The 16738-nt window shown below is 41.6% G+C and overlaps 1 protein-coding gene across 1 annotated transcript in view; it reads left to right on the forward strand.

The window, feature by feature from the left end:
• LOC122796497 (nucleotide-binding oligomerization domain-containing protein 1-like) overlaps positions 1-16738 on the forward strand; it is a 636277-nt gene that overhangs the window by 316205 nt on the left and 303334 nt on the right. The window contains exon 5 of the mRNA XM_044065027.1: positions 4075-4158. Coding sequence (XP_043920962.1) covers positions 4075-4158 — 84 coding nt within the window. The remainder of the gene's footprint in view (positions 1-4074; positions 4159-16738) is intronic.

Here is a 16738-nt window from a genome sequence, read left to right on the forward strand (position 1 = left end):
TCATGGCCTCATCATTCTTCTACCCACCCTCACCAGCTCCTCCACTGGTTTCACTGGTTGAGCAGCTGGTCAAACCCAGAACAGCTGGACAATACTCACGGCTTTATCCTTCTATATTAATGGATCTGATAAGTCTGCTAGTGATTCTTGAAACTCACAGATAAAAGTAGCTTCCTCTTCCACCCAGTATCCTCCCCTGCACCAACCACATGATTTATCTTCAAAAGTACTCTGATATGTTTGTGGCTCTGTTACTGAAGTAGGAAAATGAATTTATATCAACTAGTAACATAAATATATATATATATATATATATATATATATATATATATATATATATATATATATATATTGTAATAATAAATAACTGAAAATTAAAACTGGTAAAGTAAACTTAAATAAAAAAAAAACTTCTTTCATCCTGTAGAAAAAACTGATCTGAACCAGTGTTTAGCACTTTCCTTCTTTATTAGTGTCAAGAACTACTTGTCTTTCTATGCTCCTCCTACTAAACCAAATAAACAAATGTTTTCCCAGCATGCAGTGTTCTTCTAATCGGACTTCAGCAGAAATAATGAATAAAGCAAACAATGTTACTTAACTAGTGTGAAAAAAATCACATGACTTAAAAATGAGGTGATCAGAAGACTTATAGTAAATATATAAACATAATAAATATCAGTAATAACAGTAATAATAATAATATTTTTTTGAACTGGCTTAGGCTTAAAATAACACAAGGGCAGCTTGCCTAGTACTTACCTATGAACCAGTGATGATTTCACACAGAAGGTATCCCAGTCAGGAAATATACTGGAAAACTAATGTCTGCAACACAGCAGTACAACTATCCTTTGGGCCAATACTAGCATCTTGTAGGAAGGTCTAACACAAATGACCAGTGCCAAAGCTGCAACATAAACTCAATGCCAAGAAATGTATAACAGTACCTTTTGGGATGTCAACCACCCAGGGAATCTACCTCAGTGATAAAACACCCCTATAGGTAAACACAGTAGTCAGGGATTTGGGGACTAATGTAGATAGTACCTTAGCTTTTGATCAACATGTGTGTAAGGTAATAAAATCATTCTGTGTTACTCATCTTAAAGGTAAGGGCATGGCAGCTAGGTCCAGGAAAGTCATCGTGCCACTGTACTCAGCCCTCATCAGACCCAACATTGAGTATAATGCGCCCTTCAGTATATACCTGACCAGGCACATGTAACAAGTGGAATTTCCACAGATGTTCCTCATAAAGTGAATGCAGGTCCTAAACACAATGTCCTATGCAGATCACCTCAAAGCCTTATCTCTATGCTCCTGTTTCCTTATTACTGCTGAGAGGCAATTTATGCCTGGCATAGAAGGATCCTTGAATTCCACTCTGATGGACTTTTTGCATATCAGCAAAGTGAACAGCACCAGAAGTACTAGATCCAATGATTTAAACTCTGCTTGTGACTTAAATAGGACATGTTGGAGGGACAGGTATGTATCTCAAAGAATCCCAATTCTCTGGAAAAAGCTTCCAATACATGTGAAACAGACTCTTTCCCTAACCCTATTCAAGTGCAACCTAGACCAGTGGATGGGAAATCAAGAATTCACCCCTGATTTGACACCTATGTCTCTGATGGACAGAGGTAGCCTCTAAATCATGCCCTAACTAACAGCCACTCATTAATATAACCTCTAAGGCACTCTCATTCATGGGATACATTTGGGTTGCATCATGGCTAGACTTATAAAGGCCCCAGTGGTTGTTAGCCTAGTATATACCTATGAACTTATAATATAAATTAATAACAAACATTTTATATTTAATGAATTATTTAGTAATGTGTTGTTTTATTTATTTATACTCTACCAGCTTTCAGTTTCAGTACACTGTTAATGCTAATAAAAGTCTCTTAAACTTGGTAACATTCTGATAGTCACCCTAACTGCCAGAACAATTTATAGTATTTCAGCCAGGTCTACCAACTTCCTCCCCTAATATCAACATTTACTTTTTTTCTGAAAAAAAAACAAGCTTATTAAAATAAATGCACACCTGAGCACATTTGCTCCAGGCATTTTTGTTGTCTCCCACATGGAGAACCTAGGTTCCTGGTAAATGTTGCGGGTGGTTGCATGTTCCAATAGATAACATATACCAACAAATACTGTAAGTATGTCTGTAAATCCTTTCTCTAAGACTTCTTTTAGTTTGTCCTACATAAAAATACATTACCTGTCTTGCAGGTATCTGAATGCATTCTTGGACATCTTAGATAATTCATGTGTGTATTTAATCAACTATCTTACACTATTTAAAACTTCATCTTCACTGTCAATATTGATGTAACAAAGCTGATTACAACTGCCACATCTCCTAGTACCTATATAATCCTGTTTCACGTTACTCATTCTAGCCATAGACCTCTCAAACATGTTTTTACATTTTTAGATCTTTTCTAAATAAATAATGGTGATTACCCATTATAATATTCAAGCTGATAAAATGAAAGATCAATTTCCAGTGGCTAAGGGTAATGTTCTTAACATATTTTGTGTAATTGTTCACTGCCAAAACCACTGCCTTATCAGATGCATCATTACTAATGTTTGAAAAAAAGATCATTATTACTAGTTTTCAATATTGCTTTTAAACCTCTGTTCCATCCCATCAATTGCTTCATCTCTAATCTTACTTAAGAGGTCTTGAGAATACCCTCTGTCCTAAAACATTTTTATTAACATGTCCATTTCCTTCACAAACATGCTGTTTCAGAAATTAATCTAGAGAGATGCACCATTTGTCCCTTCACCAGGCAAATTTTTGTTTAAATGGATGGCAACTGTTATAGTATAAAATGTGAGTGGAGAAGGTCTCCATCCTATAAATGATAGATAAAAAAATATAATTTTCATAATCTTTAAACATAGTAACATCCAGGTAATTAATTGTTTCATATCAAAAGCTACAAGTAAACTTTGAAAAGGATGGTGTTCTATTCATAAAGTTCAAAATTTCAACTAAACAAAAAAAAGAATCGCTCAGATGTATAAATTAGCAGGTCCAGCCATGTTCATTAACATGGACAAAATGTCTCATTCCCCATTACTCACAGTGGGAGGGATTGCTTTACAAGTAAGTATCAGAGAGTTTAGCAGAGAGGTAGGGGTAGTGGGGGCTGTGAGTCTCTGGATGTGTGTGGCAACATGTGCCTGCAGGGCTATAAGTGGTCTTGGTTGACTGTGCATGTCTATGTGTGTGTGTGTGTGTGTGTGTGTGTGTGTGTGTGTGTGTGTGTGTGTGTGTGTGTGCTTTTGAGAGTGTCTGTCTGTCTGCCTGGGTACTCACAGTAAGGAGATTAGTTAGGAGATAAGTAGAGTAGGTGTGTGCATCTGTATATGTGTGTGTGTGTGTGTGTGTGTGTGTGTGTGTGTGTGTGTGTGTGTGTGTGTGTGTGTGTGTATGGGTAAGTATGCCTGTGATTGCAATCAAGTGGGGGAATGGTGTCTCAGAATCACTCAACTGCGTAAAAGCCCTTCCTGCAGGCATTTCAGGAGGAGTGCACATAGATAATTAGCATAGGCTACTCCCTTGGAATGCCTTATTAGCATGTAACATGGCTGCTGAGGTAGCCCATCATGGCGATTCTACTGACTGTGCAGAATAACTGCAATGGACCTGTTTCTGAGTAAGAAAGAGCATCTACCAGTGGTTGGATGCCCGTGTTATGGATATTATTAGTAGTTGTATCACTTTCTGAATCTCAGTCATAAAGTTTAGTGCATTTGATTTAATGATAATAGGTTTATTTAGCATTGTTTTTCTTAAAGTCAAGTCATAAAGAACTCAAATATTCAATGGATAAAAATAGACTGAAATAGATACACTATTAAGAAACATGATTAAAACTAAGACTTATCAATTTAGTTTCAACAGTTAATGTTTTGCTAAAAAAAAGCCTGTGCAAAAGAAATTATATGAAAGATAAAACAGAAATGAAGTTAACTGCAGCATATATAACTTCTATTTGTTACTGTAAAAAATATATTGTTCTAATTTATTACTTTTTTTAGCCTATACAGAAATCAGATCACTGATACCGGTGCAAAAGATCTTGCAATAATGATTGAATGCTGTCCAGATTTTACTAGTCTTTGGTAAGGACTTTATATTTTCTTGACATTAAATTTCTAAGAGTTATTGTTTTCTTTTTGTTCGTGTGTGTCTGTGTGTGTGTGTGTGTGTGTGTGTGTGTGTGTGTGTGTGTGTGTGTGTGTGTGTGTGTGTGTACGTGCATGTGACCCCAGGATTCAATAAACTCCGTGCAGGAATAATGCTATTCCTACACGGAGTGAACAGTTTCCGCATAGCCTTAACAGCAGCGCACCTTACACATTCATGAACATGTGCTACTGCTAAGGCTAAGCGGACACGAGCATTACTGAGTGCAGGGGACATGTTTTAGTAGTACTCGCTCATCCAACATGCCCCCTGCACTAATAAAGTGCCATAGAGCACTTTCTAAGTGCTTTCAGTGTCCATGGTCACTGAAAGCAGCTATTTAGACATTAAGCAATGCAGGTGGTGTGTGACAGGTACTGTCACACACCCTCTGAATTGTCAAAGTGCTGTATGGCACTTTCTAAGTGCTTTCAGTGTCTGCAGACACTGAATGCAGCCATTTAGATAGTAAGCAATGTAAGGGTGTGTGACAGGTACTGTCACATACCCTCTGCATTGTCAAAGGGCTGTATGGCACTTTCTAAGTGCTTTCAGTGTCCACAGGCACTGAAAGCAGCCATTTAGATTGCAAACAATGCTGGGGATGTAATGTGAAAGTGCCATATGGCACCTTTAACATGTCCCAGCCTCTGAGAGCAAACTACTGGCCAAAGCCTAAAATGATGGGGGGACAAATAGGGATGGATTATAAATAGTGCCCTTACAAACTTAGAAAGTTGATAGAGGAACAGGGTTTGTATTAACATAACAAAATGCAGGGAAGGAGTAGAAGTTTGAAACTCAAAAATATGCCATTATGTACTGACTTCAATCCCGATATGTCCCATGTAGACAGTTGATAGAATGACAGGTAGTGCATTACCATATATGACTTACAAGTAGTAGTGATACATGTAATTAAAGTGCTTTTATTAATGTTTTTTCTGTTCTAAGTTAAGTTTAAGCATAGCTGAGCAGGTTTGGGCATTAAGACCCACTGCTCAGCATTGCTTAAACATCTCATAGGAGCTAAATAACAATGTATAGCTAAAATTCTTAATGCCAAGATAGTGTAGTGGTTAGAGTCACAGCTGTGCATGCAGGAATTCCCAGTTTGTGTACCAAGACTGGCACTTTATTTTTACATGGGAAAACATTGTTAAAATTAATTTTATTCATGTTAAATTATGTAGTAATTGATATTTTTTACCCAGAGTAGTGTAGTTGGTCCAAAATGTGAGTGCATGTAGCATGAAATTACCCATGTATACACAAGTGTCCCATACAGTATAGTCACACCCAAGGTAATGTAATAAAAGCACATAGGGGGATGTTGTGTAAAGTAAATCATATATACTTAATGATATGTCAGTAATAATGAATTAATCTACCATCCTGATATATTTTGAAAATGAAAACTGAGCAATGCTAAGCAGTGCTCAGCTATGCTTAGCCAGTTTAAGCATTGCTTAGACATGAATTCTAAGCAGCAGTTAGCTCAGCTAAGCAGATTTACACACTGTTAATCAGTGCTCAGCATGTACCCCTTTAAGCACTGTTCAACTCATCTTAGCGGATTTGCGTACCACTTAGCTGAGCTTAGCATTTTCAAAATGGTCCAGTGACAGCAAAGGGTGGGAATATGGCCTTATTTGAACTGCACAATTAGGAATAAAGCCATAACATGTTGTAGTCTTATCTCTGCAGGAACCATGTCTGGCGTTGGAGAGGGAGCAAGCTTTTGGGAGCAGCGCTGGGACATTCAGGAGTCTAGGGTCATGGTTGGGCTGCTTGTAGAAAACCATGATGACAGATTGCTGCAGAGACAGTACCAGGGCTCTCAATACAGAGTGGAGGCCTGGGACCATGTGGCATGAAACCTCACCAGTGCCACATGAATCTCCCGAACTGGTGAGCAGGTATGGCATCACTATGCTGACCTAAAGCAGAGGAAGGGGGGCTTTTGGCCCAGTGGATTCAAGATGCTCGGGCACACAATGCTCCAGTAGTTAGTAAGTATCTTATCCATAGCTGTAACAAATCCTAGCCTGAGTATGTGCTAGACAGGTATGCATAATGTTGTTTTCTCCCCCTACAGCCGCAGCGGAGAGAGCTAGCAATGCCGAGGCCAATGCCGACAGACTGACAAGGCTGCACCGACAGGCTGGTGAGTACAGATCTACCTTGCAGTATATAGTGAAATAAATAAGGAGTAAATTGTTTACTGCCAATAAGTGTGGTGTGTTCTGTGTCTAATGATTAATGAAAAGTTTGCCAGACTAATATTGATCTACAGCATATGCAGTAGTAGAGCACTTTGTCATATAAGTAAAATAAAAACCTAAACCACCAACTGTTGTGTTTATTCTGGCATGTTGTTGTAGAAAGAGAATGTGTACAGGTTCTTCACAGCAAATATGGCTTTGACAGCATGAATTAACTGAGGTTGTTCTCAGAACCAGATATTATTCAAAACAATAGATTGTGGAGCAGGAAAACAACATATAAATGCAATATGACATATGTTATGCACTAAGATCTGAACCCTGAATAGTAATGTCCAATGTATTATAGTGTGTCCCCTGCTGCATTGCCTTGTGTAAACCTTTGCTTTCCAGATTGTATTTGAAATAATCTGTCATGCATGAATCTCAGGATTACAAGGTCAGACTGTCTAACCACACAGTATTAGGCAGAAATCAGTCAAACAAGAGACAGCAGTTTCCCAGTAGTTAAGTGTGATGATAAATAGCCTTGTTGTTCATTTTAGTACACCCAGGCACTGTTCAAATCCAGGGAGTGGTACTGAGATGTGTGCATATATACACCCAAGAATTCTTGAATATTTGTAGAAACAGACAGTGGTTACAGATATTTTCTCCACAGGTCATACAGGTAAAGAAATGTTTGTAGTAAATGTAGGAAGGGTCTACCAATACACCATGTGTAACTTCCCACTATCCAACCCCATGCCTGCAAATGACAGCAGGTTAGGTGCATACACCATGCACTCTTCTCGATATATGTCTCCCAAGTGTCACGCTGTCATGGCTAGTGGTCACTGCTGCCAATCACCTTGGGCACAGATAGGAATCCTGATGAAGTACGCCAGTAGCAGACTCACACATCAGTGCAGGGTATCCCTTCTCTGTCAAGTATGTAACCCTGACATGTACAAGCTCTCTCCAGTAATGTAGCTATTTGCACCACAGTCACAGCAACATGCCAGTACCCCAACTGAACTCTAGAGTATAACAACTGTTTGAACAAAGACATTCTGATTGCCAGTCACACACACTGCACCAACATATACTGCCCCAAGTCCCGGTGTACTGGGAATTCTGAAGTGTAACAGGATATTTCTCAGTCTGCCTCTACAAACATATACACCTGATAGACCACTGGCAACTGTATCAGCATGCACAGTCAGATAGAAAAGGATCTATGACACTCACATCTGCCACTCTCCATACTCAGCCCAACAAACATTTACAGAGTACACTGCTACATAATCTTGACAGTCTGTTAACAATGGCCAGACATACATAACTCCCAACTGTACAGATTTCCACAGAAAGTCCAGTGTGTGGGACCATATTTATGGCCACTGCCTCATACCACTTCTGGGAGTCTGCTAAGTCACTGGGATGATATCAGGAGTGAAGCCACTAAATAATGATATACTATACCTCTGAACCTCCTACTGCAAGACATCTGGACAAAGCCTGACATACTTGGGAGACATGGGGGCTACAAAGAGGGACAATATCTCACATAATGGTGTTCATAGATTCATAGGTAGGTACTAGGCTATCGGCCAAATGGCCTACGTAAGCCTAGCCAGCAAGGTTCCATAGCTTACGCAACCCAAGAAAGTTATTTTCCTGTGCCACTGTCCAGCAGAGACACAGAAATGATCCCCGGGGTGTATTTCCTATTTCCCATCCACTCATCAAGATTTTTTGTGAAGAGTGCTAATGAAGAACTTTGCTTGACATAGATGGGTAGCTTGTTCCAGAGTATAGGAAGTCTCTGGGATAGAAATCTATCCCTCCAGCGTGTCCTGTTTATTGTGGTGACAAGGTTTAGGTCCCTAGAGTGTGTAGCTCAGAGGGATTGCGATTTCTTTAGGTGTAGCATGTCCAACAGTTCTGGGTTTGACATAGCTTTATATGTTAGGCAGAAATCACCTCAGAGTAGGCGATATGCTACAGAGTAAAGCTGGAGTTTTTTGAGGCAGTCAGTGTAGGGCATTTGTTTGAGGCCAGTAATCCTCTTTGTGAGGTACTTCTGTGGCCTTTCCAGCTGCTTCAGATGTCTTGTGAGGTACATTCCAAAAGGGGCATTGTACTCTATAATGGGTCTAATGAGTGATGAGTAGAGGGGAACAATGACCTCTTTTTTAGGTTCATAGGTTCATAGGTTCATAGATTAGTACTAAGCTAACTACCCTTGTGAGCCATTTTAAGCCTAGCCAGTTATCCCTTGTGAGACTCAAACCTTGCACCTTGTGTTTGTAAGGCAAATGCCTTAACCGTTAGGCCACCCTCCCAACCCATTTTTCCTGGATGAAAACCCTTTTATGATGAGGTGTGCCATGTAGAAGGACTTCCTGACTACTGTGGTGATGTGACTATCAAAGGAGAGACTACTGTCCACCTGGGTCCCAAGGTCTTTTATCACGCATTCGGTGTTAAGTAAATTGCTGCCTATGTGGTAGTTCATGGGTACTGAGTTTTTACCAAAGGTGATGACACTGTACTTTTTGGCATCAAGCTTGAGGCCACGGCTCTGACACCAGGCATCTGTCTCAGTGAGGCCCTTCTGTAGGACATCCACATCATTTGGGGACTTGACTATGGCTCCTAGTTTGCAGTCATCTGTGGACTTCATTAGCCAGAGGCCTTCTGTGTTACCCTGTACTTCAGAGAAGTAGATACCAAACAGGAGAGGTCCCAGGACAGAACCCTGTGGTACTCCACTTGTCACTGCTTTGAGGTCAGATTTGGAGTCTGCAACTTTTACAGTGTGGGTTCTGTCAGTGAGCCAGTTGGCAACCCATCTTGTGATGTAGGGATTTATACCTAGTTTAGTGAGTTTAGCTATAATTCCAGAATGGGGGATGGTGTCAAAAGCATTGGCGAGGTCAAGATAGGCTGTGTGAACCACCTTACCCTCATCCACGGCTTTGGTGACTGCCTCAAAGAAGTCTATCAGGTTCAGGAGGCATGATCTGCCTTTCACAACCCGAACTGGGTGGGATCCAGAGTTTGGAGGTTACCAATGTCTTTGTTTATGAGTTCCATGATGATACATTCCAAGGCCTTGCAGACCAGGCTCGTCAGGCTAATAGTTCGATAGTTCCTGGGATCAGTGATGGCTCCCCCTTTGTGGAGTGGGATAATTGTTGCTGTGCACCATTCAGTGGGCACAAAGCCTGATGTGAGGCTATTATTGAACATGGTGCTTAAGTGGGGAGCCAGTTTGTTCTGAAATTTGTGTAAAATGCAGCCTGGGATGTTGTCTGGTCCCATGGATGCTGTGTTTTTGGCTTTAGAGAGTGCAGATTTTACCTGTGTAGTTGTGATTACAGGGACTTTGCATTCTTCCTGTATAGATATGGGCCCTTTAGGGGGTGAGAGGGGGGTAAAGTTAGCACTGAACCTATCTGCCAGGATGTTGGTAATATCAGTTGGTTCTGTAATTTTCATGCCTTTGTGCTGTAACTCAGAGCAGATCTGGGTGTTGCCATCTAGATTCTTGACATAGCTATAGAATGCTTTGTGGTTGTCCTTGGATTTAGTGGTGATTTTGTTTTCATAGCTATCTTTGGAGGATCTTATAATGGATCTCAGCTTCTTACTGAGGCTGACCAGGGAGCTCCTCCACTCATGGGATTTTACTCTCTTCTGCAACAGTTTCTTCCTTCTGTTGTACAGTTTGCTTATGGCAGGGGACCACCAGATTGGCTTCCTCTTTTTGGAGGATAGCGTCTTGGTTCTGTTTGGGATAGCACAATCCATGCACTCTTGTAAGTGCTTATACAGTGCATTTGTGTAGAATTCAGCAGTTGTAACTGTACTGTCCATCTGCATGGGTGTCATGAAGTTCACCACTTCTGTCTTAAGAAGCATGAAGTTGGCTTTGGAGAAATTTTTTACTGTGGTTTCCTTAATGGGGGGGTGGGATGTGGATAACAAGGGTGATAAGCTTATGGTCAGATCGGACCAACGAGAAGTTCACTCAAGGTGTGGAACACCGGTCACTCATGTTGGTAATGACTAGGTCTAGGATATTGTTGCCCCTGGGGGGGTGTGGATAAGTTGATCTAGGGCATTGGAGTTTATGAATTCCAAAAAACGTTGAGCTAAGGAGTTGGTACACAAGTAGTTTTCCTAGTTAATGGTGGGGTAGTTGAAGTCACCCATTATTAGGGTGTTTGGTTGAACCCTAATATTTTCCAGTACATCAAGAAAAGAGGAGTGGGAATCCTAGGGCATGGTGGGGGATCTGTAGCAAGCTACAATTTGGATTGCAGTTTTGCCCAGAGTAAGTTGCACTTAGATAACCTCGGACGCATTATGCTGAGCAACTAGCCTGGAGGTGTGGATATACTTAATGAATATGGACACACCTCCGCCTTTACATGGCCGAAAAGTGTGGTATGAGTTATAGCCTGATAGTGCAGGGTTGCTCTCTGGAGCCTTGAACCAGGTCTCAGTCACTGCACAGATATTGATGTTCTCCATTTTAAGGAGTGCCTCAAGTGAGTGCATTTGGAGATTTAGACTTCTAGCATTGAGTAGCATTACCCTCAGTTTTTGCTTACATGTTCCTGTTATGGTGGTGAATTTGTTATTTGAACCCTGCCTAAAAAGGCACTATAGGGGCAGCAAGAGCCTTAGCCAATATCTGGAATCCCAGGGGTGACAGGTGCAGGCCATCTGTGGCAAAGCATTGTGGTCTGTTGACCATGTCATCCCAAGCAGACAGATACTGGATCCCCTTAGAATGACATCAGAAGCTTAGCCAATTGTTGAAGTCAATCATTTTGTCCTTGTACTGTGGTATCATTCTGGGTGATGGCAGAATGCTACTCAGGGCTAGGGTCATACCTGCCTGGGCTACAAGATCGGAGAGCGCTTCCATGTCTCTTTTCATGTAGTCCAGGGAGCTACATTTCAGGTCATTCACACCAACATGGACAATGACAGAGTCATATTTGTACTTGTTGTGGAGTGACCTGAGTGTGTGGGTTATGTGGTGGATCCTGGCACCCGACAGGCAGCTGACAGTAACCTTCTCCTTGTTTAGCCTGGTGAGTGGGACATCAGTGTGCCTGGCTATAGAGTCACCTATAACTAGTGCATTGGGTACGTTGTTTTGCCTTATTGGCTGTGGTTAAGTAGCACACTGAGTCTGTGGGCTATGTGTCATTTGGGTTGCGTTGGGGGATGGAGGTTGCTTGCATTTCTGCTTTGGAGGTCTCTGTTGCTTAGACAGATTATTACTGAGAGCCTCCATGAATGTTTTTATGTTACTATGTGTGGATTTTGGTGGTGTAGATTTAGTGAGACTATGTGATGAGTGTGGTGTGGTGCAAATGTTAACCTTCTCCTCATGACTGTCAAGTTCAGTCTTGGTTGGAGAGAGCTTTACATCCAGTTTGGCTAGATAAGTGCATCTCTCACAGGTTGTAGTGTTGGGTGGTAGGAGGAGAGGGTTGTCTGTGTGCATGAGGCAATTTCTACTTTGCCTCAAGATGCCCAGATTCATCAGATAGACATGAGAGAACACTGGGACATGACCCTTGGAAATGCCTGAATAAAAAACTATTTTTCCCTAGATAAATGAGGAAAGTGAGTACAATAGCTGTTTTTCTCTAAGCAAGTGAGAAAAGTAAGTACAAAAACTGTTTTCCTCTAGGTAATGAGGAAGATTGAGTGCTATAGTAATTAGTAGCCTATTTAGTGCTTACAAGTTCTGAACAAGTGCTGAGCATGAATAAGCAAATTTAAGTGCTAAAACTAAGAATCTGTATCTGCACTAGACGAGTTACAGGACAGAAATAAGTGCAACTGCAGGCTTTCAAATCAGAAAGTTGAAAGAGATGGAAGATTGCCCAAACGGCCACTAACTACAATGTCTGGACCAGAACCACTCCTTATGTGATAGACAGGTTACCTAGTGCTTACCACTCCTACTGATAAGCTAGAAGGCTTCCCTCCAACACAGAAAGGCTTGGGGGGCTCAGAAGCTTACGTACAGTCCTGGATACAGCAAATGTGTATCTGGAACACTAGTTACAGGAAAGGTAGGAAACAGGCTTACAGTTTTTTTTTTTAAAAGAAAAGTAGCAAAAATAGTAGTAAAAACAATTCACATGCAGTGCAAGCTAGAGCACTTGAGTATGCAGCAATATTAGACCAAACACAGTTTAAAAGAGAGTTGCAAACTGAAACAGTTGCTGGTATTACAGGGTTTGTTGTAACATAACATCGCAAAAGGATATGACATCTGAAACACAAATGGATGTCAACATTTACTGACTTGAATCCTCACATTATCCTACTGATTTCTCAAAAACAGAAATTGTCTGAGGAACAGACCAAACATAAGAGGCAAACCTCTGGGCATTCTATGGACATTTGGACAGTTGAGAGGTATGTCATAGACATATCACTGTCAGACGTCAAGTCACGCAGAAAATGCATGTCCAGACAAACCCTGTTAATCTAGCAATCTTCTATGTGCATAACAGCAATACTTACTTACAATCTGTACCTAATTCTGGAACTTTGTCCCACATTTTGGTGGGCTGTCTCCACATTTCCTGTTCTAAGAGGTATTTCCACCTACCTTCTGTGAAGCTGTAGCCCCCACACCTCCATAATGTCCCCCTCATAGGCAAGGAAAAGGGGCAAGGCCCACATGAAGGACTTAATTACAGCACTGTGTTGCTATGGCATTGGCTAATGGAAAGACAACACAGCTGTTCTGGATGCAAGTAGCAAGTGGGAGACACCAATTGGTGCACAGGCCATCACCTACTCATGAGCATTACATACAAAAGGCAAGCTGTTGCCCAAGCAAATCAGGTCTGAACCCAACTACACAAAGACAGACTGTGACCACACAAACCTAAACATTTGCTTTATTCTGAGGAAACTCTTCAGCATGATAACAGGTATGTCAATCAATTAAGTATATCATGGAATGCAGAAGGGGGATGCAATAATGTGAAATATGATGTTAAACAATAGGTCTCAACAAGACTTGCTGGACTCACATGTAGCTGTCCAGCACCTACTACCATTCATGCTGGCCCTGTCTGCAGTGACATAGACCACAGCTCTAGTCCCTGAGTCACCCCAGCAATGGTCAGCTCATATATGACTACTACTGAAGTGTCTGTTGTCCAATACTGACTGTGACACTGCTAGGCCAGCTACCTGGGATGTTGTAAATATTCAGATGTCACCTGTGAATGCTACTATGATACATATGTTTGTCTTACAAATGTAAGAAACCTATATAGGGTATGTGCATAGTAAACAACTGGTGCAGAAGTGTGTGTTGAACTGTATGTTATATACTGAGCTCATACCTTTCAACTGTTCAGACTTTTGCAGACTGACCACAGGTTTGCCTCATACAAGTAGTCAATGCCTCATACAGTTGTGTATTGTTTACAAAGCACTGGCAACCCAGTGAAGACTGAAGTCATAACATAATAACATACATTTGAATGTCAGATGCCATATCCTGCGGAGTATTCCTGTGAATGCAAAACCATCTTTGCTAGCAACTAAATGTATTACAGCTAGATTTATCAAGTGTCACTGTTTTCTGGCCTTTGCCCACCATTGATGTGTCCCTTTGTCCAGATGTCTTGCTCTAACAGGTGCTAAGAGTCTTAGGATGAATCTAATGTCATTGCAAGTGTACCTTGTCCTGGAGGATGCTGACATTTGTGCAGTCACTGACACTTGGTTTGCAGCTGTGGAGAGCACACTAACCGTGCCAAGTTCCTTATCCCACCATACTGTTAGACCCCACGTGGAGGGCTGCAAAGCCAAAGAAGGTGGAGTTTTAAACATTATCATGCACATACACACCTCCAGGCTGGCCAAACAGTATGACACACAAGAGATATCCCAAGTGCAGTTAACTGTTGACAAAACACCTACTCAAATCATAGCTAGCTACAGACCTCCAACCATGACTCTGGACACCCACTTGAATCAGTCAGGATTCAACCCTTTACCCTGCTCCTGGGTGACTTTAACTACCCAACCATAGTGTGCCTGACCTATTCTACCTGAACATGAATGCACAGAGATTCCTTGGCTTTGTCAATGCCAATGCATTGGATCAGCTGGTCAACACTCCTATGACAGGTGGAAATATCCTGTGCCTGGTCCTAACCAACATGAGTAGCCACTGTAACACTCCTACAGTGTCATCTTCCTTGGTAAGATCTGACCACATACCCATCACTGTTGAGGATACCATCTCCCCTGCTCCCCCCCATCAGGGTCAAACAAAAAACATTTTACAAAACTGCTTATTAATCTGGAACTAGTAGTAGTGTCCAAGCCTACACCACAATACTATGTGGGCACCTACATAACTGTATGGACTCAGCAGTACCTGACAGGATAAAATCATCTCCCTCAAGGTAGGGTAAACCTCTGTGGTAGACAGCAGAAATACACAAATTCCATGATACGTGAAAATAATTGCTGGACAGGACCAAGAAGGAGCAGGTGCCAAATTGGAAGCAATGTCACCTTTGTCTGAATAAGCAAATAAGGTCACAGGTGAATTACCCTAAGGCTAACTTTGAGTGCAGATTGGACACATCCACACAAGGCCGATCACTAGGCCTTCCACACATATGTCTGCCATCCCAGAGGCAACACCCAAATCTGCTCTGAAGTGGTGGCCAATAACACCACATACACATATGGCATAGCTATAGCTAACCTGCTGCAGACAGGTTAAATGTACACATCACCCCCCGTCCCCCCATTGGTACACATAGACATGCACAGCACCTGCCCCCCTCCCCTCAGGTCTATATTAAAATCAAGAAACCTCACTTAACGTGAATACGGAAACGTCGACACATATACAGGGAACCGTGAAAACACTAAACGTCCTGAAGCGCGAAATTCGAAATGTAGAATTGTCATAGTTGGCCAACCCCACTGCCCGCTACATACTACCTACCCAAACAAAATAAATAATCCACACTTCTCCATATCTACACTTCACCCATATATCCCATATCCTAATCAAACATTCACTACACACAAATGTATCTGACTATAAACAAACAACACCCAACTGCAGGAAAAGTATAAATTACGTATACATTCAGCTACACAACTATATTACTATACATACACTTAACATAACCCTACTTCTAACCCTAAAGTAAAGGTTGCACGTATTACTATGTATGCACTTACCTTAACCCGCACCCTAACCTTAAGGTCCGTAACTATTGCACACTTACGTTAGGGAGCTATACCGGATAAGGGCCAACTATGACGATTCAACATTTTGAATTTCGTGCTTCAGGATGTTCAGTGTTTTTGAGGTTCACTATATATGTGTTGACGTTTCCATATTTGCATAAGTGAGGTTTCATGATTTTAATATAGAACCCTCCCATCATCATCAGGAAGCAGGTCCATAATGCCCTCCCAAAGGCAACAAACTGAAGTCTCCATAAGCCTGATGCCATCCCTGGCTGCATCCTACAATAACTCAGGCATGAGCTCTCAGCTGCATTATGCACTGTAGTCAACCAAAGCCTGAGCACCAGTGTCATCCCATCTGCACAGAGGACAGCCACTGTCATTCCTATACACAAAGGCAGAGTAATCCGCTGACCCAACCAATCATATGCACATCAGGCTAACTAGCCTGATCTGCAAGGGCATGAAAGGCAATATCAAGGACCTTATAAACAGGGACATTGGCAAACTCAGAATGCTTGAGCCCACACAGTGTGGTATTGTCAAAGGGAGATCAGGCCTGTTAAACCTGGTCGACTTCTTTGAAGCGGTCAACAAACACAAGGACAGGGGAAAGATGGTGCACACTGCCTACCTTCACCTACCCCAAAACTCCTACAATAATCCCCAGGCGGCCATGATACATGAGCCTGCACAACTAGGCATCAACCTGTATGTTACCAGATGGGTAGCTAACTGGCTCAATGATATTACCCATTCAGTCAAAGTGGTGGAAGCCACCTCTAGTAGTAAACCCTTAAAGAGTGGTGTACCCCAAGGATCAGTCTGGGGGCCTCTACTGTTTGAGATATACATTTCTGAGGTTCAAGACAAAACCAGTGGACTCTGGCTGACTAGGTTTACAGATGACTGCAAGCTGGCTACTGTCTTGCATTCCCCTACTGATGTGTGCATCCTTCAACAGTCCCTTACCTAAATTAATAACTGGTGTCAGAAGCATTGCCTCAAACTGAATGACAGGAGATGC

Source organism: Protopterus annectens, chromosome 3.part0 (genome assembly GCF_019279795.1).
Source record: "Protopterus annectens isolate FY-2018-M chromosome 3.part0, PAN1.0, whole genome shotgun sequence".
Classification (NCBI taxonomy): Eukaryota; Metazoa; Chordata; order Ceratodontiformes; family Protopteridae; genus Protopterus; species Protopterus annectens.